Consider the following 26,069-nt stretch of genomic DNA (forward strand, 5'->3'; position numbering starts at 1 on the left):
ATCAAAGTTGTGTCTTGATTTTTGAGGTCAGTCATGTGCTTTGCTGAGGTAATGTGTGCATATAATCAGATGTCAACTACTCAGATGTCAACCCCCCCCCAAACACACATCTATCCTTCTGAGTGGCATTCAGAAGCTCAAATTTGACGTCCTATTAACAACACAATGCCAAGGACAGATTTCATGGTCTGTTGAGGGCTTGTAATACTGCCAACTATTAGGTGATCATCCAGCTGCCAGTTATTTTCCTTTTAAGTGACTCTGGTTCCTCATGGGTGTGGGCTGTGCGTTGGGAGGAATACTCTCAACAGCAGGCGCCAAGGTCATGTAGCCCAGAGGCAATGTAGTGGTGTCTGTCCGCTGTTTTACATTTCTTAGCTTAAAATCAGATGTGAAATGTGTGTGCTTGAGGAAAAAACAGTGGTGTATTTATCTCCAGTACAAAAGAAGCCATACTCGTAAAATGGTTTGCTTATGGGTGAAATGTAGGCGAGAAGGAGTCTCTTGTCTTCAATCAGTCAGTTTCAGTTTGTCCTTTTATGCATTTTTTCCCTTGGAGTGGTTGTTGTTACAGTGTGAGATGAAGGTTAACGTGTCATGGCATATTCTATTAACATGCATATTGTACACAGACCCATTAATAGATCGATTGTAGTGTAGCTTAGATAGATGATTTATCCCATTGTGTCTGTGCCAGCTCTGAGCAGAGCCAGGGCATTACTGTAGATCATTCCTGGAATTCTGAGGAGGAACCTCAACAGATGCGAGAGAGATGTGCAAGACAAGCCAGACAGTAACATCAACAAAAGCACCGAGATGCAGACAAAGGAGACACAGAGGGTATAAAAAAGAGGGGGGAAATGATGAGGGAGAAGCCGATCGGGAGTATGGGAGTGATTGAATCACTGACTGGCTTCATAAATAGGTTAAGTGTGTGTGGTCTTCTGACAGAAAATTTTTGGACTCTTCTGCAGATCTTCACCACACATTTCTTGTTGTAGTCAATACAATATGTTCTTGCTTTACACAATTTTTTTGTAAATATACATATAAACACGATTAAAAATATAGTGAATGAGTGGGACTGAACGAACATAAAAAGTCAGTTACCGTCCATGCACACTGGAAGACATGAGAAGAGGAAGAAGAGATATTGCCAAGTGAAATGTGTCTTTGTTTTTAACTGTCTTGTCCTCTGTTTCCGGCCTTGACTTTCAAACTATTTTCACTAAATTATAAAAATGACATACATGCAGTGGCTAAATGTCACTAGACTTTCTGTTTGTCATTGGAGATTTCTGTTGTAGTGGGAGGTTCACGAGGTGCAGGGTGAACTCTTAAGAGCAGGGTATTACCAAACATAACCTTATATAGTATAAATGGCATAATAATTGAAGCTCACTCAGCATGCATACATTAGTCGATATGTAAAATTCAATGTGTATGCCTTCTGGCTGTTGTTTGGGTTGTTCAATACCCTGTTGAGATTAACTGGTCACATATGAATAGAGTGGTGAATTTCTAATGTATTCCAGAGGCCTAAACTTATACAGATGTTGCCTCCTGTAATTTAATGCAATCTGCATGTATGTGCTTCCTCTTTAGGGGCCACCCTGAATGCGGCCTTCTTTCACCTCTACACAGCACTTAGGTTATTTTCCCTATTTATTTTTCCTCTTCATTACTTACTCCAGGTGGATTCTGAAAAAGGTCAGCTGAGGTGCCCATATTGTAGATTGGTAGATAACATTCTCCACATCAGTGGCATAGCAGTTTCTGGTTTAGAAATTCCTTAGGAGACTATCATGGAAAAAGAGCCTGTGGCTAATGGAAGGGTTGGGAGCGGGGATCTAATTTCCTTTTCCAAAAGCTCATGAAAAACAGACGGCCTCAGATAAGTACAGACCTTGGTTATTTATCTGCTGTGTAAGGGGACTTGCCATCCCTAATGGCTGAGTGAGGGGACTGTACAATAGTTATTTTTTAAAAGCTTATGGACTCCTAAAGCCTTGATTTATTCCATAAAGTTATATGTAATTAATAGTCAAGAGTCTACTGCCTCTGGTACTGGACAACATCTGTCTTGTTGTTTTATTGTCCCATTTTATTATCACCACATTGCAGAGGCAATCAAGCGAAGAGGAATAGGTGCATACTTCGTGTAGATTAACATTTGGTTTCCATTTGTAATCATGAAAGAAACAAAGAAAAAAATGGACAATGTGAATGGTCTCTTGAGCGTCACGGCTCAGGAAATAAAAGTCACGTTCATTTTGTGCACACACAATGTTGATTGGCAGCTGGAACGCTTCCAAAGCTTGGATGGGCATGAAATTCAAAATTGAACCGTCAGTACAAAAGATTATCCACTGCCTCAGAAAATACAAGTTTCTTTGATCAAAAAGTCAAAAGTCAAACTCTGTGTACATACAAAATGTACATAGAGTGGTAAACTATAACTTCTAAGGAGCGGTTCCGATTCATATCTCACCGAGCCGCTAACAGCAAGTGAAAGCTTAAGATTACCGTTTGCAGACGCCATATACTACATTCAGAAGTCCTTTTGGATTCTGGTTCAGTTTTGAATGAATTCAGCAACTGTAGTGCCTTGTTTTGTTCCCAATTGCAATGATGGATTGTTCTGTATTGGCTGCAGTTCTTATTCGTGCCTCTGACTGGCTTCTCCTCAATAGCAACAGTGGCTAAGGTTCCTCGGTATGTAGTATTTGGAGCCATTTGCCAAACCAAACTGGAAAAACTTCTCAGCAACTAAGTTGAAATAAATATAACTGATGGCCATAACATAAACCTATAGTGTTGTTAATTATCCAACTGACTCCCTGTTTTTATGTTCATAAACAGTGAGGAAAAAAGAAAACTCTTCACAGTCGGGGGAAAATACTTAACAATTTTTGATACTATAACCTGTGAAATATGTTGACATGGCTTCTACTGACATGCTGCTTTTCTTCTTCTTTTCCAGGGTGATATCCAGCAGCTTCTGATTGTGGCAGACCCCAGGGCAGCCTATGACTACTGTGAACACTACAGCCCTGACTGTGAAACCCCCAACCACCACGACACTCCCCAGGCTCAGGAACCTGAGGGCGAGGTCAGTATCTGGAGGGGGAAGAAAGTAGACTGGCCAAGATGGACTTAGGAGTAGCAATTGGGTGAGAGTAGTAGTTTTGTGGAGGGTGGGAGGAAGGGAGATAGATATGGGAGAGAGGAGGGGGAAGTAGGGAGGAGTTTAGAGATAGTTGGATTGGGGAGAGGGAAGAATAGTTGTAGCAAAGAAAGGAAGGAGGGGAACAGGGAGGGAGAGAATATGGAAGCTGGAGTTTGAGATATAGTAAGGCTGATTACAGGAATTTGGAAAGAGGCCTTCAAACTTGGGTGTTGTTAATACGAGTTAGGAAACAAAAGATGAAGTCAGAGAATAAATTAGGAGGCTTGGATGGATGAAAATTAAGTACATCAATATGAAAGATGAGGTGACTCTAAGTCAAACTGACATTTGAATTCTAAAAAATGAAAACTATAATAGCACTACAACTATTATGGATATTTTTTTCATGTTTCAAAAGAGGATAACATTTTCTTTAGACATATATGTGTAAGCAAAGCCTAAGCTAAGACGTGCGCCATAGCAACGGTTCACTGACATTTTAGGGCGATTGTTGCTAGGAGACACAAAGTCATCTTTCCGGGGGCTATTGACTCGAGAACGTCATAACCTTTTATAGCTCACAAACATTGATATAAGATAGTCTTCCTCTTTTTTAAGTTAAGCCGTCCGCCCTTTTTAAGTGGAGAACCTCTCATGCTATTAAGTTTGTATTCCACCTGGCACATGCAAGCTAGGCGGTTAGCTCCCACTCGGAATCATACACATCATACAAATGGAGGGGGGTCTGGCTAGTGTTAGCAGTCTGTCCTTCATGGGTCCAGTTGTGGTAATGGAGACTCACAGCGAGGGGTAGCCCTGTAGCCTCAGCACTCCACACATTACCACGTGATTCAAATAACACCACGGAACAACGTGTGGAGTGGCAGTGTAACACAGGGAGTGAAGGGATTAAGCAACATAAAAAAAAAAAAGTTTCCCTGTTTTCTCACCCCCATTCTCAACTTTTTCCTTTAATATTTCTGTAACATGAAAAAAGATACATGACAGCTAGTAATAGTAGATAAATATAACCTAGTTTAAGCCAGTGAATTTTTGCCATAAAGACATAAAAAGCAGAATATATTCCCAGCAAATTGGATGATCTTAAAACATTTTGCCAATACTGCTCCAGGCAAAAGCACTTTGACAGTCTGACTTGTATGAGTTTCTATGTCAACTCCAATCTGTCTCTTTCTTTAGTTTGTGTTTCACTCTTGGAAACATGCTGACACATCAAAAAACATTGTTGAGTCGAACTTATCATCTGAAATTCTAATTTTATTACCGCCGGCTCTTAAACATCAGTTGTACCCCTTCCGCCAAATCTCTTAATTGAAATACAGTGCTTTGTGTCAGGGCCTCATTTTTCTTTATTTTTATCTTCTTTTTTTGTTATTTTGGTAGTTCAAGCCTTTTTTTTTTTGTCAGCTGACATTTTCCTTCAGTATTTCACTAAAAAACTGATGAGCTCACACTGGAAACTTTTCCTTTTTCCCTGCCACGAAGTCTGAGCCCACTTTGGAGTGGCCCCGTGATTTATATCACTAACGAGTTCTGCAGGCTCTGCCCAGACTCCCAGGGAAATTTAAGCTTTTCCTTCCCCAGCTAGACTCCCAGTACCTGGAAAAGTAGACTTTAGATCCCTCGTTCAAGAAAAAAAAATTCAGAGTCCGGGTCTCTATCTGAAAATATTGGCTGTACAGTGGATACCATGTCCTGGAAAATATTGCTTCATCATCAAGTTACTCTTCAGCGCCAAGACAAGGAGCTTGTCAATTCTAAATAGACAGCAGGGAGCAGTTTGGATGCAAGAACATTGTAAATCTGGTTTATTCATTGCCGGTTTCTGTGCAGTTTCTATCAGGAATGTTTTTCCTACATTCCAGCTCAGTATTTTAAAGAATTGATTTTCTCCTGCACAACTGAAACATATTTCATCCAGAAGACAAATCACTGTTGTAGAAGTAACCGTAAAAAATGTTTGTGTACGTTGAGGTCTGACCTTCTTTCCCTCAGTATTGGTTTCTAAACTAAACCTCTACAATTCTACAAAAGCGCCGAGCATAGCTATGACCTTAACCTCTGAAGATGCTCCTTGACCTGAAACACGCCGCCTTTGCAGTCGTCAGCCACATGTCTGCAGCTGGGTTAAAAGAGGAAGAGGGAGTGATGCCGGTGGAGGAAGGGAGAGCTTTTTTTTATGAGCACACTTCAGTATTTACGCCTTTCATCCGAGTCTGTGGTGAAGGCCTTCTGCTCAGCCAAGCACTTCAACACCATAAATCTTTATAAATCCTTCCTTCGTTCTCTATCTTTTTCTGTATTTGTCTCTGACCCTCTCCTTCTCTACTCTCAGTCAGTCTAGTAGGCCTGGCCAGAGCTTCACTCTTGAGTGACCTCTCTCTCTCTCTCTCTCTCTCTCTCTCTCTCTCTCTCTCTCTCTCTCTCTGGGCCACTGAACGGAGGCCAGGCCAGCATTGCAGCAGCCTGTGGATCGTGTATTATTTTTATGAGCTTAGCAGTCGTCCGGGGAATAATATTTATCCCTGCGCTGATAGAGCGATGCATATCAGGGGCTGGTCTGTTAACTTAATCTACCCCGCTTTTTTTTGTGTGACAGTGTTAGTAGAACTAAAAGAAAAAAGGCAGTTGAGCAGGAACCTTAAGTTTTTTACATTGGGCTGAAGTGGTTAAATTGCATAATATGTTGTGGGTTGTGCCAACAAATGGCATCAGTGAATAACACTGGTGATTTAAAGGAATAGTTGGACATTTTCAGAAATATGCTTATTTGCTTTCTTTTTAAGAGTTAGGTGAGAAGACTGTTACCACTCTCATGTCTGCTGGAGCCAGGTGACGATTAGCCTAGCTTAGCATAATAACAGGGGGAACCAGCTAGCTCTGTAAAATGACAACTTGAGGTTTTACACTTCATTTTTTGTATGGTTAAAACAAAAAACCTAACGTTACATTTTAATTTGTGAGCTGTAGAGATGCTTGTAGGTAGCTCTTTTTAAATGATTTTTTTTTACATTACCTGTTTCCCCTGCTTTCAGTCTTTATGATAGGCCAGCTAACTGTCTCTTGACTCCAACTTCATATTTATATAAGGATGTAAGAGAGCTTCCAATCTTCTCATATAACTCTTGTGAAGAAAGTGAAAAAGCACATTTCCCCAAATGTGGTAGCTGTTCTTTTCAAGTAACATAACTTCAGTCTTATGTCATTGCATTGTGGTTATATTGATGTCTCTTCTCTGGTGGGTCAGGTTGAATTAATTCTCAAATGTAAATAAACCGCAACATAATACACAAAACAGACCACATTATGACTTGATGGAATGCTGTGGAGATCCAAAAAGAAACGTTCTGTTTAAAAAAAACAAACACATGTTGTCACAGAGACTAGTTTAATGCCCCAGCATTTTTCAACAGTGGTTTTACCCCCTGCTACTGTATTCTGTATATTCCCCATAATTTACCAACATGTGATGAGTCAGGGCAGCTTAGGGTTCCTGTTAATGGCCAGTTAATGAAACCCTGGGGCCATAGTTAGCTTACAAAATTAAGTGGTAGAAGCAGATATGTTTTCTCTGGCATCACATTAATCCTCCAACATCCCGTTGGAAGCAAACAAGAATCTTAATTACTGTTTGCTTAGATACACACATGAACCTTTCAATGGGGCCATGTGAGGTTCAGGGGATAGTTTGGATGGAAGGGAAGCAAGGATTGCTGCTGTCATCCATATGCAAAATTGTTCAGTTTTCATAATGGATGTGATATTTTCATCATTTGACCATGTTATTTCTAAAATAGCATGACTAAAACAAAATATTTTAATAGTTTACAAATAGTAAACTGTTTGAAGAATGATATGCTCTTATATGCCATGTAAAAAATGTACAGTATGTCTTTCAGACATGCTGCTGCCTTATTTACATGATTGTTCTAATTAATTGAACCCTCCCAATCCCTTTTTCCTTACAGTACACTAACTATGAATATGGTGAGCTCTATGACTACATTGAAGGAGAGTTAACCACTGATGCTCCCCCAACTGAAGGAGCCAAGACTGAGGTAACCCTTGACTAATATAGTTATCATGGCTGTTGCCATGAATAACACATGACCACTTGACCTCTTGTTGTCAGCTTTGTACATCTCTTGTCCCTTATTTTCAATCTTAATTGTTCTCCCTTACCCTCTCTTTCTCCTTTGTTCTTCCCCTAATCCCTGCCTTAATAGCATGTCTTAATGTCAGATTTAATAATTTGACTTTTTTTTTTTTTTTTTTTTTTACCTTACTTATAGCTAAATATATACCACAAACATATCATGACTATTATGGACCCCAAATGTCACCCTTAAATTCATTATGTTCTTGGTGCTAGAAACGAAATAGATATGTACATTAGCCAAAGCTCTTGAATAATATATATATATATATAATAATCTCACATATATAATGTTTTCTGTGTGCTGTTCTTGCCTAATTTCAGACAAATGTGGGTGGAGACTACTACACGGGTGAGTATGACTACACCACAGTGGACGGAAATCAGCCTGAAACTCCCACTGAGAATGCGGGACAAGGCCAGGTAATTTCTTAAATATTTTTCACATTTCTACACAAGAAGATATGAACCATGAACAGGAAACATTGTTTAATAACTGCTTCAGTAAAATACAATATAAAATGAAAATAAAAGTAATTTTAGTATAACATGGTAACAGCTGTAGATGATTATTAGTTGGTTGACAACCTAATTTGGTGGTATAATGTTGAATTACATGTTATAGAATTATTTTTGTGAAATCAGGAATGTTTGGACAAACTTATTGGTACAAACTTGCCCTGTGGGATGCATTTTTTTTATTATGGTGGAAAATTCTTGTGCTTCACTGACTTTTAACATCTATCCATCCAATTAACATCCAGATTCCTTTTTATATAATCACTGGTTTAAAATGAGATTTCAATAAAACTGCTTGGGCATCACAAACAACAAGACATATTTTTATGATCGTCTCTGGAGGTTGAAAGCCATCAAGGCCTCACAAAGAACAAACTGCTCACTCTACTCCTTGATTTCCATGAGAAACCGCCTCTATCAAACAGAGTCTGGATAAAGACCGAAGCAGGAAAACTTTGTCATTTAATGAACCGTAACCAATGGAAAATCAGTAGACAGACGCATCCCCTATGTTTCTGCCATATCCTGAATTTGGCAGATCCTGTCTTAATTTGTGCTAAACCATCACATAAAACACAACGTAATGAGGAACATTTGGGGGTTAAACTAAAACAATACGGCCGTGTGCTCCGCCAGCCAAATGTCTGCCGATTGCATTGTGATGTACCTTGAGGTTGATAATGCAGCTTCAGTCAGCTTGAGACACTGCATTCATTTGAAATGACAGGCCAGAGGGTTAACCACAGAAAGTAAACATATGCTGTCCCATGTTGGAACACTTGTCTGATTACTGAGGACTGCGATGGACTGGACAACTTTTAGACAAAGACATAGTATCACATTGCCTGCAGACCTAACCCAGTTGACAAAATACTACTGGTGGATGCTTTTAATAAAAGAGTGTTGCAGTATTGTGTTGTCAGTAAATGGCTTTTATATTACTGCTATACCCTACCTATTTGTTCCTTATAGAGGGTATTTTTCGCTGGATGTCTCTTTTTAGTACTCCATTTTCTGCTGGTTCAGCATGTTGCCCCAAATATGACCAACTCTTTAAATCGCACCTAGATTTAGCCATGGATGGTGGTTTGTTCAATGCTCAGCTGTTGAATAATATCAGAGATTCTTTTTGCCAGTTATTTACCATTAGGTTACAATAAAGCGATGGACTGGCAATAAAAGTTAGTTTAAGCTGTGAAAAAAGACATATTCATTGCTGTTTAGAACATGGAAGTACTCCTACTAAATGATTAATCTCTAATAATTCTGAGCAAGACATTTTGGACTATGATAAGATCCCATGAAGTGAATCCCATTTGTGCATTATTGCAATGTGCTCAAATGCGAGTTGTTATTAATCGAACTGAAAACTATGTGCAACAACTTTTAGCTGACAAACGGATGCATACAGAAGCAAATTTCCATGAGAGGACGATATTGTTTCTTCACTCTCCCCCAACACACTGCCAGTATTTGATGTGTAGTGATGCATTTGAGTGTAACACTGATTGACAAGCTGAGCACAGTCTGATTTACAAGGCAAAGCTTGTAAATCAAACTTCAATTGTTCCTGTACAATCATGTTTACTCAGTGCCTCAGATTCTTAACACAAGAAACACAGATTCTTAAACGTATTAATGAATCTCTATCTTCTTAAACAGTCCTGCTTTTTACAAATTCAGCTCTGATTTTCACTTCATTGGGTTTTTAATAGTTCTTCAAAGTTCTTGTTTGTGTAAACATTTGCATTGACCCAAGTATTCAAGATTATGCAGTCTAAATTACCCCACTGGTCTGTCATGTTGTAATTTTACAGCATGAATGTATTTTACAGTATACACCATATTTATTGACATATGCCACTGTTTGAGTTTCTAAAACATCAATGTGTCAATAGTTTGGGACATCTCACATCCCTACTGCTTTGGAGAGAAACAATTTCTAACATTAAAATATGATCATAGATGTTAATGTTAATCAAAGTGCCTGTTGACAAAACATATGTGGAGTTTCACATATGTTGAGTTTTGGATGCTGTCCCAAATTAGATACATGGATGTGTGCACAACTAAGTTTCACTTAGTTGACGTCCGATAATTTCAGTGTGGTTGTGCTAAATACTAATGCCTTGACTGTGAATCATGCTATAAAAAACATGTGAATCACTGAAGCTGTTCACATGGTTTCATTTCACTAATCAAACCTCCATGTTCCCTCCCATCTTAACAACCGCTACTCGCTCTTTGCGATGCCTGGATTGATCCCAGAACTATGATGGGGAAATAGTGGATGATTACATCACCGGTGTGGAGCAGGTTGGGGTGGACCCCACCGCTGCTGTGGAAACTGCTGCCCCAGTGGACAACCAAGAGAAGGTGGATCCTGGCACTGACGTGTATGAGTTTAAGGAATACGACCTGAAGGAATATGACAACAAAGAGTTTGTAGAGAAGCCATATGAATATGGTGATTATGGCGATTATGGCCCCACTGACGGCAAGCCTACATCTGCAACATATGAGGATGAGTTTGGCCCTGGTGTTCCAGCAGAGACCGACATCAGAGAGAGCAGTGTAAGTGCTGGAGCGGTTAGTAGTGATGGTGGGCGGGGGGGATGTATGGAGGTGGTGGTCAGGAATGTGGAAAGATGGAAGAGATGTTGGTGGCATTTGTTTGTTGGGTTGTTTGCGGTGCCCTTGTGTTTGTTGTTTCGAATGGTATCAGGTTATAGCTCGGAGCGCTCTGCATGCACATTCACCAAACACAAATACACCGGCAAGCACAAACACACACCATGTCTATCTAAGTCTCCTACAGATAAACAGATGTCGACCCAGCTGTCAGTACAGACACGCCCTCCATAACCTCTTGACCCTGGTGACCTTTGCTGTTTATCAAAGGCATCCCCCTACCTGGTTAACCCACCAATGATCTGTTTGGATTATCTGAAGACTGAGGCTTTGCAAATGTTTTTTTTTTTTTTTCTTCTTCATAACATCCATTTAAATCCATATATAAAGAAACAGAGATCTGCTGAGCCAGTGTCTATCGTGGCTCATTTCAGGCACCCTTACTTGCCTCAGGATCCAGATTCTCAGAGGCAGGAAGTGACACGTCCTTGTCTGGATGTTGGCTTGAGATCTGTCTGCCTTGGGTTAATCTGAACCGCTCTATTAGTGCTCTCCACTCTTTAATCTCAGGACACCACAGCTCTACTGCATGACTTCTTTAGGCTAAACTGTACAATCTAGTGGTTTTTGGACACATGGTGTAGGTGGTTTGTGAATTCTTCTCATGTGAAGTCATTGTATGGATAGTGTCAGGTAACGACCTCTACATTTGTGCACAGTTGGGGTCTTTTTTTTTTTTTTTTTTTTTTTTTGCAGTTCCTGGCTGTAAGGAAGCTTAATAAATAGGAGTCAGACCAAAGTCTAAATTATAGCTCCTTGCAAAATGATTCTTGAGGTTTCATTTTCCAGCAGGCAGAAAAAAAAAAAAAAAATCTGCTTTTTGCCTCGAGAACTAAAATCCTTTAAAGCATGCAGAACTCTAGTCAGCATTTTGCTTAGCTTTGTGGAGTTTGTTGGTGTTTTAAATAACCTCCATAAAAAGGGAAGACACCCAACACGACAGGGCATCTGCTGCTCATCCGTCTCAGTTTTTCCATTTTTGGCTTTTAGACCATTGGTGCTCTGCCTTTACAAATGTCTGGCCATGTGAAAATACTCACCTGGTCTGTCTTATGTTCGTAGGTGACTGGAGGTCACAGTTACCTGGGAGAAAAAGGAGAGAAGGGTGAACCTGCTGTCATTGAGCCAGTAAGTAAAGTATTACACTGCTCGGCTTTAATTCTGATAATAAACCTCACAACTGTGAAAGTTAAACACCAAACAACCAAATGCTGAAAGTCAAATTCACACATTTCCTAAATGCATTTAAAAAAAAACATCCGAGAATGGAGAGAATTCACACTTTTAGACATAACTACAGTATATTTTGCCCGCTATCAGACGTTAGCTAGTTGCCAAATAGCTAGCAAGCTAACAGGCTGTCAAATTCAATGATAGATAATTTGATAAGAAAACACTACAGCTACGTAGCTTCTCTGTCTTGCTAGCTGTAAAATAGCGAGCAGGGGACCTCCTTCCTCAAATGAATCATTAATCCTTCAGTTAACCTGCAGCTAATTTTATAGGCCAAGGTCTTTGGTATATAAGCATCAGCTAGCTATCTTATTAGCTTTTTAGCTGTGTGGGCTAGCTAGCCAGGTTTCTATGTCTTACTGTCTGTTGCTTATTTGGTCTCTTATGTTAGCCAACAAAATGTTCAGAGTGGCATATTTCAAAACTAGTGTTGACTGGCTTTTTTTTTTATCGATTGAGACTTTCCAACAGTTCTGACAATGATTTATTAGTCCTTCTCTGCATAATTTCTGGGTAATTTATATTTTCTTTTATCTGTCCTTTTGAACAGTTATCTCTTTCACATCTGATTTGCATCCACATTTTATGTATGTTCAGTATTTCAGTTTCAAATCCAACTTGAGGCCATGTTTATTCGAATGAAGCAGTTAAAACTTTCTTTCCCCTGCTGATGAGATTTAGCACACAACTTTTGGTTTGACGGCAATAGATAAACAACCGCTGTCTACACAAAATGCCGCAGTACATAAGTTCTTTAGAGAGCCATCCTATTCAATTTACCACTATAGGCTAAACATGGACTGAAATAGCAGCTACACTTAAAGTCTCTCCTCCCATACCATCTGTACCACCACAGGCTCCCATCCAAATCGTTAACCACCACACACACACACACACACACACATTATAGAATAGAAAATCAGATAGAAGTTATCTGACTAACTTGTTATCTTCTTGAACTTGTAGCTATAAGTAAACTCCTCAACCTCAGACCTCGCAGGCTCTCATTTCCCCTTCATTCTCCATTGCCTGTGGATTTACAGGCTGCCCTATAATGCTACTGTATCCACTTTTTCCTTTTTCAGGGGATGCTTATAGAAGGACCCCAAGGAGCCCCCGGCCAAGCAGTGAGTATCACGTTCTCCCACACTCCTGTCTGCCTTCCCCAGATGGAGAACAGCTAAAGAGGGAAAAAATGTCTTTATGGAAAGAGCATCAGCCCTGATCGCCAGTGAAGCTTGAGCTGGGAGAGACAGTCAAAATGTGTATTTGTGCATGAACGTGTGTACATCTGTGTCTCTGTGTGTGTGTGTGTGTGTGTGTGTGTGTGTGTGTGTGTGTGTGTGAGTGGTGAGTGCAAGCGAGAGAGAGAGAGAGAGAGAGAGAGAGAGAGAGAGAGAGAGAGAGACAGAGACAGAGAGAGAGAGAAGGAGGGTTGGGGGCTATTTTATTTTGAGGCTTATTTCTTTTTGAACCCATGTCTATGCTTCTGTCTTTGTTGGCCTATACATGTGACTAGACTGACTGTGGTGGGAATGCTGGTTAGCAGCAGTTTGGGATATAATATGCTAAGTATATGTATGTCTGTGTGTGATCTCAGGGTATTCCTGGTACCCCAGGATTGCAGGGTCCCTCAGGTCCCACAGGAGATCCTGGAGAGAGGGTGAGTAGAGGCTGGCCTCATTTCACAGCTGATTACAGATGTTTTTGTGAAGCTCTGTCACTCATTCTACTCATTATAAGCATTAAAATGTATCAAATAGTTTTATTTAGCTAAAAATAGAATAAAACATATTTACAACAATTTCAGAGAAGTTGTATATCAACCAAAATCCATATTTTTTCAGGTTTTAATTAATACAAAATGTACTTAAATAATAACTTTATCCTTAGTCATTCATCTTACTTGTTGAATTATGGGAGTCAGCATTTATATGAACACCCCTGCATGTGTGTTCTTCTTTAGTGGAAAGCTGTAAAGTACAATCCTAATGCCATGGAATGAATAAAGCAGTTGGACACAGCTTGCTACCGCAGCAGTGGGGGTGGGGGGATGGGGGATAAGCGAGGAGTGGTGCAGGGAAATTAGATGCCCATAAACTGTCAATATACTAACAACGTTCCCAAAGAGAAAGAAAGAAGAAACAGCTGTATTGGTATGCTACAGGACTTGTAAAGAAGTTCAAGGAGTTTAAGAAGTGAAATATGTAGAAGCCTAAATTTTTCCCAGCACCGTGGGATTCCACTCATTTATTTGATTGATTGGATGCTACAGAATAAGTGCCTGTCCCCTCCAGAAGGCTGGATCTCAGCTTGTTTTTCCCAAATGTGGTGATTGCCTCGCACCCCTCTTTCATCACCCTTTTAGCACATCTACGTATTCTGTCTCTGGAGGTTAACTCTTTAATTGCCAACAAAAAAATACCCCAACACGCCTCCTCCAATATGAGCAGCAGACGTTGCCTGTACAAAAGGCTTATTGTTCCACAGGGTGATCAGAAAATATTTTGTTGGTCCAAACGTCTCCCACCGCCCCATTCATTTCCTCCCATGAGAAACAGTCTCGCTGAGGATTGACAGGGGGATTAAAACTGACTTGTTTCTGTAGTCTTGTGGTTTTCCGTTGCGCAGTATCCGCCTAGACTCAGCGTTTGATCGGCTCATTTCTCTCATAATCACCGTCTCCCTCCTTTCCACTCAATCACCACTTACCCAGCCCTACAGGACCGTCATTAACACTAGATGTCGCTATGCTATAATAGCAATGGATGGAGAATATTTACCACCTCTGGGAAAAGGCAGATGGGAACACATGGCATCAATTTGAGCCAGCAGTCTGAGATTGCTGCACATGACAAGACTACTAAATAGATTCTGGTTTCTCTGGAAACACTGGGTACTACTTCTACTTTTTACGTTACGTTTTTGACTTTATTAACCCTAAATCCAGTCTTTGCTGTGATTCTATTTGTATTATTCGGTATGAGCAACTTTTATGCTATTTAGTCGTTTTTAGCCACACATGGCTTCAAGGATGTCGGTTTGTAAGTGACAACTTTTAGGTAGATTACCATAAAATTAGGTAAAGAATTATAGGGTCCCCAGAGGATGAATCCAAAAGATTCGGTGAAGATGCTTTTCCGCCCATCCATTACTTCTGCTCATGACAAGATTGAGCCTCAGCCACAGCTGTGCTTTGAACTTAATGCCAACACAGGATGCTAACACCTTACATTTTCCATTATTAAAGTTGAAATTGTTAGCCTATGAAAATGCAAAGCTAGGCATGGAAACATGCTATGGTAAAGAGCAAATAGCATGTTAGCAAGTGACTATTAGCATTAAGTTTAAAATACCTTAGACGGAGAGAGTACATATTAGAATGAAAAAATACCAACTGACAAAGACTGACGAAAGTTAAACTAAGTTTGACAAGCGTAGTGTGAGATCCTAAAATAGCCACCGTAAGAAGAATACGTACTTACTTACTTACTGCTTAATTTATGTTACAATGTAATCTCTTCACTGGTGCCACCCAAAACTCCCCCCCCATTTTCTATTCATTGAACATTTGTGTTTACTGGAATCTAATGAGCACTGTAACCTCCCAGGGTCATGGCTGTGAATTTCTGGTCTTGTTATAAATTCAGTGCTCTCCTGCAATATCCCTAGGCCAGCTTTATAATAATACATTCTTTGTCTTTACTTGTGATTGAATCCCCTGTCTTTTTCTTCTCAGTAGGATTAGTCAATTATCTATTTGGAATAAGCAACAACAATGTAGCAAAGTACCTTCCCTTTGACATTATTGTTGCAGATAAAGAAGGGATTTGCTGGGAACAGATTAGTTGTTCAGCGTCTGCACTGTTACTGTTGTTTGTTAGTAATGTTATCATTTTTTTTCATATTATTTTCAATTTGCAGAGCACCTCCAGGGGATTATAGAGAAATAGCAAAATAATCATGTTATCTCATGGGAAAATATACAACTTGCTTATTAAGCACATCTAATTAATTGTTCCAGGCAACGGTACACACTGGTATACAAGTCAACAAAACAATAGCTGATGATTCAAATTCAATACTTTGAGGATGTGTATGTTAACAACAATACTGTAAGTTCTTTTGAATTGCATTATTGTAGTGAAAGGGGATTTTGAAATCTTTTCTTTTGTTACTGACCTCCAATTGCATTACACTTTCACATTGAGACATGATAAAAGAAGAGAAGCACCAACTCTCTCTCCCTCCTTTGATTCTTCAGGGTCCTCCAGGGCGTCCTGGTATTCCTGGTTCAGACGGTGTCCCTGGGCCTCCGGGTACCATTCTGATGCTTCCAGTAAGTCCTGCCGCTCTCCACATGCCCACTGGGCATTCTGTGTTGTTTCCCTCCCATACTGTACACCTTTTATCTCAGGCACTAGCCCGTGAACTTGCTTCATTTAGCAAGTTTACCTCATAGCATCACCAGTAGGCCAAAGGACCGCAGCCTTATTTTCTTTGGGTTACAAATCACTTACCTTGTAAATGTCAGCCAGTGCAATGGAGTGGAACCAGTGACTGAGGCTTTGAAAGGCTCGGTGACACGTATTTGTGTGTGTGTGTGTGTGTGTGTGTGTGTGTGTGTGTGTGTGTGTGTGTGTGTGGGGCATGGTGACAGCTTTACAGGTTTAACAAAAAAATATTTGAACACACTCACCAGGGGAGACCATTAGATGTCACACTCTTTAAAAAGAGACAAGTCAATTTGTTTTTAATTGTGTTTCTTTTTTGTTTTGTGGTTGACAGTTCCGTGCGGGCGGTGAGGCACACAAGGGGCCTGTGGTTTCAGCCCAGGAAGCTCAGGCTCAGGCCATCCTTTCACAGGCTAGGGTAAGTATCAGGGGTAAATATGACCCCAATGCATCCTTCTAACTTTGGAGGACACTTTACTCAATAGCTGCCATTTAACTATATACAATTCAAACAAAATGTTATAAGAAAAATAAATAGAAGAAAACATTTAGATGACCCAGAAAGTGTAGTAAACGATGAAAGGAGTAATCCCTATTCACAAGTCCCCCTCATCCTATAAATTGTCTAAATTCCAAAATATGGACCTGTGTCAGGTTAGGTAGTATATAAAGCCACGCCAGATGTTCACACTCACTCAGGGGTCCTGATAACCATTGCACTGTTGAAAAACAGGTTAAATTATGCAGCTGTAAGCAAGGTGTGATCTATAGTAGAACACATGGAAATCATTAGGTGTTGCACAAACACTGAATATTCACACATTCACAACACTCTATGGAGCTGGAGGGCTGTCAAAACGGGCGTTTAGTAATGTCTTGAAAGCACTTGTCACCTTTCTGTATTTGTCTTTTATGCCAGAGGTTTTGCCCGAGGCAGGAAAAAGAAGAAACATGGCAGGAGTTGTAACTTGATGTGAAAATGTAAAGGGAATTAAAGGGAGAAATTGTTGAATTCTCTTTGACCTATTTGCACTTTGGAAATGCAATTAACAACCACAATGCAAATACGATAACTAATATGTGAGCTAGGGTCTTCAGTCTAGCATAGAGCTTGAATTGCTTTCCTTTAAATTAGCCAATTATTCAATAATCAGGCTGCAAATAAATCCCAGACAACTTTTTTGGCAGCACAAGACTGTGGTCAACCATGAACAGGAACAAAGACCAGAGTGGTAAACCCTGAACAAGAACAAAGTAAAGTTTGCACATTGTAAGCTTCCATGCTATGCAGAGGCTAAATAGATGGTGTTTTATAAGTGTTAGTGTATTAGTGTTCTTTTCTTTATTCTTTATTCCTTTTGGTTTTAAGCCCAGTTAGTTGAATGTGCGTCAATTTATTTCAGTATTCCAAATTCCTGCTTTATTATTGGGACAGCATGAAGCATACCAAATTAATTTTGCAATATTAGAATAATCCCATAAACAAACAGTAATTTGTACATGATAATCTTCATTTTTAAGGTTTAAAAAGTCAACTTATTCTATCAAAGGTATCTCCATCAGATGGAAGATGCTAATAAACTGACTATAAATAAAACATGGCTGCACTTCTAATGCAAAACATTCATTATCCTAATTCCTTGTGATAGAGGAACACATTTCTACATATACATTCAGATACATTCAGTTGGTGTAGACAGATATAAATGAAAAAAAAGTGTCAACATTGTGAGCTGACTGTTGGGTTGGGTTGTTTCTGTCTGATTCACAGCTGGCTATGAGAGGCCCTCCAGGGCCAGCAGGCATGACAGGAAGATCTGGTCCTTTGGTGAGTAACTTTTGAAAATGTCTACATGCAGACACATAAACACCATTGATCTACTTACTGTAACATTCATTCATTTCACAGTTGATTAAAAACACATTAGGAGATTCGTGCTTTGTGTGAAAGCTTCAACTCCAAGAATGTATCATATCCTAACACACACCAGTACATGCAAATGCACCCACTGATACACACACCACCCTCCTCCCTATTTAAAAATGAATAGCCGAAGCCTTCCTCTTGTTTTGAGAGTGTTTTCCACACAACCAGTGCCTCCATGACTTTCTCAAACAAGGCATACATTTTTCACCAATCCTGTAATTCTTGGATATCAGAGGGATTTTGTAGACGTGGAAAGATCATCCAGGAGGTCTTTCTGTTGTACATTCCCAGTCCAAGTTTGAAATCTTACATTATGTGTGTTTGGATTTGCATTATTTTTTTGTCCACCCTAGATTATATTGGTCTCCTTGCCAAATGAAGGGATGAACAAATATTTGGCCTCAGTGCAGACATGTTGATTCATTAAATCTGTATATATTTTTTAATAGGGAAATCCTGGTGCTCCTGGACTTAAAGGTGACAGTGGTGATTCTGGACCACAGGTAAGAAGAGTTTCTTTTCTTTTTTTACATAATAAACTCATTTGTATTTTGTTGTTTTTAAATTTAAAAATGTTCACTCTTATACATCTCAACATAAAGAAATTGTAACTTAAATAATGGTTTAGTCTTCAGTGTGTAAGATTTAGTCAAACTTTCATGTGTTTTCCCCATAGGGACCCAGAGGTCTTCAGGGTGCAACCGGTCCACCAGGAAAATCCGGAAAAAGGGTAAGAGTTCTTTCTAACCAGGATAAACCAGAAGGTTTTCATATTTTATTACGTTATTGATTCATCTCCTCCAGCTCAACACTGTGTTGAAACATAAGATTAAGTTTAAATTCCCGAATTTCTAATATTTCACGCCAACAAGGATCCGTGCTACGGTGCCCAAAGAGAAGAGCTTGTCTAGTTTCAAACATGGCCTTATTTCAAATAAGTCAGCTGCACCCAATAATCGGCTCTGCGTGTTGTCTAAATTCGAAGGTCATGTTTATTTAACTATAAACTAGTTTAAAAAATGATAGTATCTTCCCTGTGTTTATTCTCTAAAACCATCCAGGATAATTGAATATTTTTGTAATGTGATTTTCACGTAGCCTGACATGATATTTGCACGTCCTCCAGGGTCGTAATGGAGCTGATGGTGCTAGAGGAATGCCAGGAGAGTCAGGGTCCAAGGTAAAGTGCAAACCAGGTTCTCTAATAAACCAGTGAGTGTCTGTAAGCATTTGAAAAGTTGCTCTGCCAAAGAGATTGATAGAGCTAACCATCTGTTGCTGTGCTGTTTCAGGGTGACAGAGGTTTTGACGGCCTCCCTGGTCTTCCTGGGGAAAAAGGGCACAGAGTAAGTATGAGGAGAGATAATTTGGGGTTTTGATGAACAAGGTTGGAGAATAAACTTCATTAAAGACATCTAAAAGTGTCCAAAAATAAGATCATACAGTCTCTTATTTCTAGAACCCCGATCCTCATTGATCACAGTCACTGCCGCTCCGTACCCTGTCCTTACAGCAGCATCGGGGCTGATTGGTAGTTCAAAAGCCACCTCCCATCCATCCCAGTGCTGACAGATATGAATTCTGAACCAGTGGAACTCATTAGGGCGTTTGACCCACTTATGAGATGTGGGACCAACTCCAAAACCACTTGGGTTGCGTATAACCAGGCCGGGAGGCAAATGAGGAGTGCTGAGTTTGGTGTTTGTGGAATTTGGGCCTGCATAGAAAGCTGAAAGAGAGAGGACAGAGATCACAGAGGGGTATTTCTAGACAGCCTTATCCTATACTGAGTAATTACAGGGCCACCAGAGGTAGGCCAGTCCTTATAGAGCACTATAAATAGTAGACACCATATACGTCCATGCCAATTGTGGTGACCATGCTAACTGTAGATTAAAGGCACTTTTGTTGCCATTTTTTGTAACTGTCTTTTGAACATTGTCTGTGTTTTCACATTTTTTGACCCATGTCATATTTTCTTCAAGAAGTAAGAATTAGGAACTTTTTTTCAGTCTTAGCTGCAGGGATCAAGCTTGTGGACTCTTGTGACCCGCCACTCCCACTCTGATATTCCTTGCTTGTGATCTTTTCTCTCCAGGGAGAACAGGGTTCAACAGGTTCTCCAGGACCTCCAGGAGAGGATGGCCCAAGAGTAAGTAGTACATCAGTCACCATATAACTTACCCATGTTCTCTTAAAAATGACTCTGCCTTCCTTAATAACGCACTCTTTCTCTTTTTATCCAAAGGGTGAAGATGGCCAGGTTGGACAAAGAGGTGTGGCAGGAGATAGTGTAAGTGTTTTTATTATCATTTCATGACACAGACATGGACAGAATTTGTTAAGTGCGTCTTACTGAATCAGTACAAAGATAAGAATATGATGAATACATGACCATCATATTACTCATTTCCTGTGCTACTACAGGGCCCATTCCTTCATTCCTTCCTCTACATTCATTTTGGCAATTATTTTAACACACATCCTCACCCTCTTTTTTTGCAACTGTAACGACATTCCTGTCTGCAAGGACCATTGCGTTTGTAATCTCAACCATGCCAAGACAGAATGGCTCTGAATAATACATCAGAAAATAGAACTGGGAAATGTGTTGTTCTGTCATTACCCATGAGAAATTGCCATATTCTGCCTAATTCAGTTCAAATGGGCCATAGAGTTGCATGAGAAATGGTTGCTCCCATTCATACACAAAGCAACATTGTCCTTTTAAAGAAAAAGTTGCGCAGCATTTTATCACGTACACTGTCCATAAGATGAAAAAGCACATTAAGTGCAATGATTTTAAGTGGACAAGATGTTGAGATAAACAACTTTCATTCCCTGAAATGCACCTGCAGTTACTAGATATGATCACAAGGGGTCAGTATTTTACACACTTAAGTCAAGCCAGTTTTATTATATTTCCCATACAAAGTTTCAGACAAATTAACATGAATGACTATATGTTCTTTGGTATTATTTTACGTTATTTTCTTTAACTTGTATTTGTCTTGATATACACAGGGTCCTCGAGGTTTGCTTGGTCCCAGAGGGTCTTCAGGTCCTGGCGGACAGCGTGTAAGCCTAGCTCCTATATGACTTAATTCTCTTACAACTCATAAGTTGTGTTCTAGCTCAATGAGATGGACACCTTCATTGTCAAACTTCTTTTTTTTCTTTTTAGGGTCTTCCTGGACTTGATGGACAAGCTGGTCCCAAAGGAAACATGGTGAGGAATGTTTTGGTGTTTTTTAATATATAGCCATATAATATGTTTGTGAAAAAGGGAGTTTTCCTGCAGACAAGACCACCTTAGCAATCAGTTTGTAATTTGGCCTGCCTGAGGCCAATTGCAGGCCAGTGACCTTTTACCCCTGTGTAACATGACAAGAATGGAGGTCATAGGTAATTTGCTGATTGGAGATGGCAGATGGAGATATGGATTGTCTTTTAATAGTTGTTAGACCTTTTCCGTAAACTATGTGAACCTGCTGACTGAATGGGCCATGATGAAGAGGCCTCAAGCTTGAGTCAGGGATGAAACAGAGAAGCTTGTCTGTGCGTGGTCCCATCCCGCATTCAGCTTCCCAGAGGGTCTGAGTGGGACGTTTGAATGAGAGTAACAGATCATTGGTCGAGACAGCTGGTCAAGCCCACACGTTGTCTATGGTCACTGAGTTACTAAGCCAAAACAAATAAGCAGCTGTTAAAGGGACACAAAACAATAGGAATCCTGTGTGCTTCTCATTAATTTCTCCAAAGTTAGTATTGATCTTGGAATATTCTAAAAATCAAAGTGGAAGACTTCAAAGTGTCCACAGTAGTAGAGCTTCCCAGAGGGTTTATAAACCCTCATGGCACTTACACCAGCCTCTAACATATGGATATTTTGAAGACATCCTTTACGAGTGAAGAACCTAAATGTTTTTACTGACTACATTTAAATCTTCTATAAATGTCTAACTTAGCATTTTGCACTCAAGGCCTTGCTAACAATCACAGTCAGGCAACCTAAACTTCCCTGAATCCAGCATTTGTATTTAGTGTTTGTTGTAACAGCTGGAGCAGATTGCTTCACAAGGGTCTTGTCTGTTTTTGTATATGTTTGGTTTGTGACACACTAAATCTCAGCAGGGATTCCAAACAACCCACCATTCCGGTTAGTCTTATTAGCCTTAATCCATACCCAGATGGCTCTGTAGCCACACAGCCTGTATTTAGAGAAAGATGTATTTCATAGCCAAACTTCAGATCTGACCTGCCACCAGATTTTAGGGCTGGCTTTGTTAGGAACTAAACATAACTTTGGATTAGGCCAGAACACAGACAGCTCTGCTTCATGAGGCAGTGTATCACATTTCTCTCCCCCCTATTTGCACCTTTTTGTTTCACATTCTTGACATAGATTGGATAAAGCCAATTCAACCATCTATGGTCTATCCAAGCAATTTCAACCAAAGGTTTCGTTTAACCCAATACCACATGACTTTTCAAGGTTCACTCCTCATTGCCCTTATATATAAGTTAAATTATTAAAAAAATAAATAAATAAATATATGAATTTGTTGGTAATATTGTTTCCTTCTTTCATCGTCGTGCAGATTAAAGTAAGTAAAAATTAAATCACTTGTAGCTACTTAAAATATTCATTGCATCCTCCCCTTTCTTTGTAATGTACAGGGTCCACAAGGAGAGCCTGGACCTCCTGGGCAACAGGGTATGCCTGGTCCACATGTAAGTTTGTTTTCTTTCCTCTCTTTCTCTCTGTATCATTCTTTTTCCATCCCCTGTCTGATCACTCTGTCTCTCCTGTTGTGTCCCCCATTATTTCCTTTCCTGCTCCATATCTTCGTACCAGTCCTGTCATCTCTCTTCTTCCCTGTGTTCTCTCCTGTTTTATGAATCAAATATTTACAGCCATATTTTTCTTTGGCTCTACTTCCTTTTTCTTCTTTCCCTCCATCCTTCATCCCATAAGTGGCAGCCACTCTATAGAGCATTCCACGCGTAAATAGAGCAAAGAACTTCCCAGTGTTCACTAATATTGTTTCTCTACAACCACGAAGAAGAAAAACATCCTCTGTCCTGCTGAGATGGGACATGTTGTACTGATTTGATAGCACTTAACCCAATTACGCTGTCCAGTTGGTGGCACAGTGAAAAATATTCCATTTTTGAGTCATCTTTAATACAAAACAGTACACCCAATATTGCAGCCAGGGCTAAATGACCATTGCCAGGTAAGATTTTCAGTGCTGCTGACGCTCACAACATGGACAGGATGGCGTCATTCCCCTGGAAAGTTTTAGCAGGGACATGTCCTAATGGTATACAGGTTGAATAAATAGCTTAATTTTAGTTATACCTGGCCGGAGGCAGATTGATGCCTTCCAGGGAAGGCATTGGACCACAGAAAAATAACACAGCCCTCTTATTTTAACTGTTAATAACTTTTTTTATTCTTCATGGGGTGAATTCTCAAGAAAGTCTGCAAGAAGTGTGACTTGAAAATGGCTCTAGGAAAGAACATACCTCCCTTTGCACAGCTGAATGAACAAATCTGAATAAGCAGCATGAAGAAGCCAAGCAACAAAAACAAACTGCTGGAACTGTAGATGAATTCGTTACAAAATTACAAATACAGCACACAATGACAATTAGGTATACACTTTCACAAATTGACAAAGCAGGTGTTGTTTTCCGTCACCTTCACTTTGTCTCAAAATCATGTAAGCCTGGTTACAGCAAAACTTGGGTGACGGTTCTAGTAACAGATCTATCTCCATTGTCTTTCAGGGTCTTGTTGGTCCTCAAGGTCCAATCGGGCCTCCTGGTGAAAAAGTAAGTAAAGAGGGAACCCAGTCACCCCTTCAGTCTTCCCACCACAACTCTGCTCTGCTGCACCCGATAAGTGAATGGATCAGTCAGGAACCTCTTAAGTGATTCAGCAGATACACTGCTGTCTGAGGCTATAGGCCTTTACTGGCTTCTCTGAAGCTCTAAAACACACACATACACACACACACACACACACACACACACACACACACACACACACACACACACACACACACACACACACACACAAGGATAGACCCACACAGACATGCACTCACACACACACACTGTATCCATATTACCATAGGACTATTCCTGCATAAGCAATTACTTTGTCTAACTGAGAGTATTTTGTTTGTGGTTTTGTGGACATTTAATAATATTTCAAGCAGATCAACTTTTGTCAGTCTTCATTGGGCTGTTGGGGGAGTTCTATCTAGCTTTATCCACTATCTGTCCGTTTAACTTCCAATTTATTGCTTTCTCTTTGTAGGGACCTCACGGTAAACAAGGTTTGGCTGGCCTTGCTGGTGCTGATGGCCCTCCTGTAAGTAACACGCCTGACTCCTTTTTCATTTTTAAAATACCAACGGACAAGACCAGATCAACCGTTTATAAACTAAATCTCTTGATTTTATTTTGTAGGGTCACCCAGGAAAAGAGGGTCCTCCAGGCGAGAAAGGAGCAGCTGTAAGTATAATGTAGTTTTGTTGTTCAATCGGATTCTACAGGAAAGTTACAGTAATTGCAGTTGTTGTCAAAGATTCATCAAATGTGTCACACTACAGAGTAAAAAGTGGCACAGACTTAGCAAACAATTAGATTTAGTTTTTGTTAAGCCTACATAGTGTCAGTGCCAGTAGGGTGACGTTTAACATAACCACACAATTTAGATAATATCTGTTAAACTGTCTCAAAATAGAAGCTGACTCATTCATTCTTTTTTGTGATTTCTAATCTCGTGATTTTCTATGATTGCCTCCTTACAGTTCTATGTGGTAAACTGCAATGAGCAAAAAAGCCCAATATGCCATTGATTATAGATGATGCTGTCTATTAACTTTATGTTCATATGCATAACTTTGTCTATTAACTTCTTCAGGGTTGATTGTTGAACAAAAACATTGGGAAAGCATTGTAAATCAATTAATAAAATATTTAGTGAAGTTATCTAACAAAGCAGAGACACTACAGTAAAGGTTGATGGATACTTACAGTTACTTCATCAATCGCTTGACGCTGTTTTCAATCTTTTAGGGTCATCCTGGTCCTATGGGATCCATCGGCTACCCTGGGCCTCGTGGTGTGAAAGTAAGCACTATCTTAGTCATACAGTACCACCCTGCCATGATGAATTTCCATTTTCTCTGAATTTCATCTGGACTCTTTTTTCTTTGTCTCCAGGGTGCTGAGGGAATTAGAGGCCTCAAAGGTGGCAAAGGAGAAAAGGTAAACACCTCCCTACTCTCCTCTTCTTCCTCAAGATGATTGACAGATGTCATTCTTCTAAGAATGGACCCATAAGAGTTGTAATTTCGTCTCAAATGAGGCTTCTTTTGAATCCAGCAAGTGGAAAAAATCTTAAAGGCCCATCAGGCTGGCAGTTAAGTTCTCATGCCAGCTGTAATGGAGTGTGGAACATTAAAGGAGAATGAGGCTGTTTGTAGGCAGATTTCAGTGGAGACTGATCTGTTGCCATTGTTTTCTTGGATGGCTGGGGTTGAACTTGACCTGTTGCTAGCTCCTTGCCACTGGATCGATTTTCCTCTCAATTGTCAGGAAACTGATGCTCTGCAGAGATTATCTAAAAATACTGAACATGATGTTAAAAGCTCTTATACTTTGATACTTCTGTCTTATGTAAATCTCGAGGGACGAGTATTTTACCAATCCCAAGTAACACATTAGGTTATATGCTTATCATATTTTATTGGGTTATGATTTAGTATCTCAGTGCTTTCATGCTTTAAAATATTCCAGAAAACTGGCATCAGTATATACAGCTGTCATGAACCAATGATAGCAGAGCCTTGGAAAAGATTGAAAACTGCATTCTGAATT

At 39.8% G+C, this 26,069-nt stretch overlaps 1 protein-coding gene across 1 annotated transcript in view; it reads left to right on the plus strand.

Moving 5' to 3' along the window:
* The window catches only part of LOC127364228 (collagen alpha-1(XI) chain), an 83,806-nt gene that overhangs the window by 17,278 nt on the left and 40,459 nt on the right, over window positions 1-26,069 (plus strand). Inside the window, exons 5-28 of the mRNA XM_051401621.1 lie at window positions 2,984-3,112; window positions 7,159-7,248; window positions 7,671-7,769; window positions 10,134-10,439; window positions 11,619-11,684; window positions 12,875-12,916; window positions 13,390-13,452; window positions 16,054-16,128; window positions 16,578-16,661; window positions 18,015-18,071; window positions 18,620-18,673; window positions 18,847-18,900; window positions 19,297-19,350; window positions 19,463-19,516; window positions 20,269-20,322; window positions 20,419-20,463; window positions 21,195-21,248; window positions 21,355-21,399; window positions 22,851-22,904; window positions 23,967-24,011; window positions 24,502-24,555; window positions 24,654-24,698; window positions 25,266-25,319; window positions 25,413-25,457. Of these exons, the coding sequence (XP_051257581.1) occupies window positions 2,984-3,112; window positions 7,159-7,248; window positions 7,671-7,769; window positions 10,134-10,439; window positions 11,619-11,684; window positions 12,875-12,916; window positions 13,390-13,452; window positions 16,054-16,128; window positions 16,578-16,661; window positions 18,015-18,071; window positions 18,620-18,673; window positions 18,847-18,900; window positions 19,297-19,350; window positions 19,463-19,516; window positions 20,269-20,322; window positions 20,419-20,463; window positions 21,195-21,248; window positions 21,355-21,399; window positions 22,851-22,904; window positions 23,967-24,011; window positions 24,502-24,555; window positions 24,654-24,698; window positions 25,266-25,319; window positions 25,413-25,457 (1,722 nt within the window). The remainder of the gene's footprint in view (window positions 1-2,983; window positions 3,113-7,158; window positions 7,249-7,670; window positions 7,770-10,133; window positions 10,440-11,618; window positions 11,685-12,874; window positions 12,917-13,389; window positions 13,453-16,053; window positions 16,129-16,577; window positions 16,662-18,014; window positions 18,072-18,619; window positions 18,674-18,846; window positions 18,901-19,296; window positions 19,351-19,462; window positions 19,517-20,268; window positions 20,323-20,418; window positions 20,464-21,194; window positions 21,249-21,354; window positions 21,400-22,850; window positions 22,905-23,966; window positions 24,012-24,501; window positions 24,556-24,653; window positions 24,699-25,265; window positions 25,320-25,412; window positions 25,458-26,069) is intronic.

Source organism: Dicentrarchus labrax, unplaced genomic scaffold (assembly GCF_905237075.1).
Source record: "Dicentrarchus labrax unplaced genomic scaffold, dlabrax2021, whole genome shotgun sequence".
Taxonomy (NCBI): domain Eukaryota; kingdom Metazoa; phylum Chordata; class Actinopteri; family Moronidae; genus Dicentrarchus; species Dicentrarchus labrax.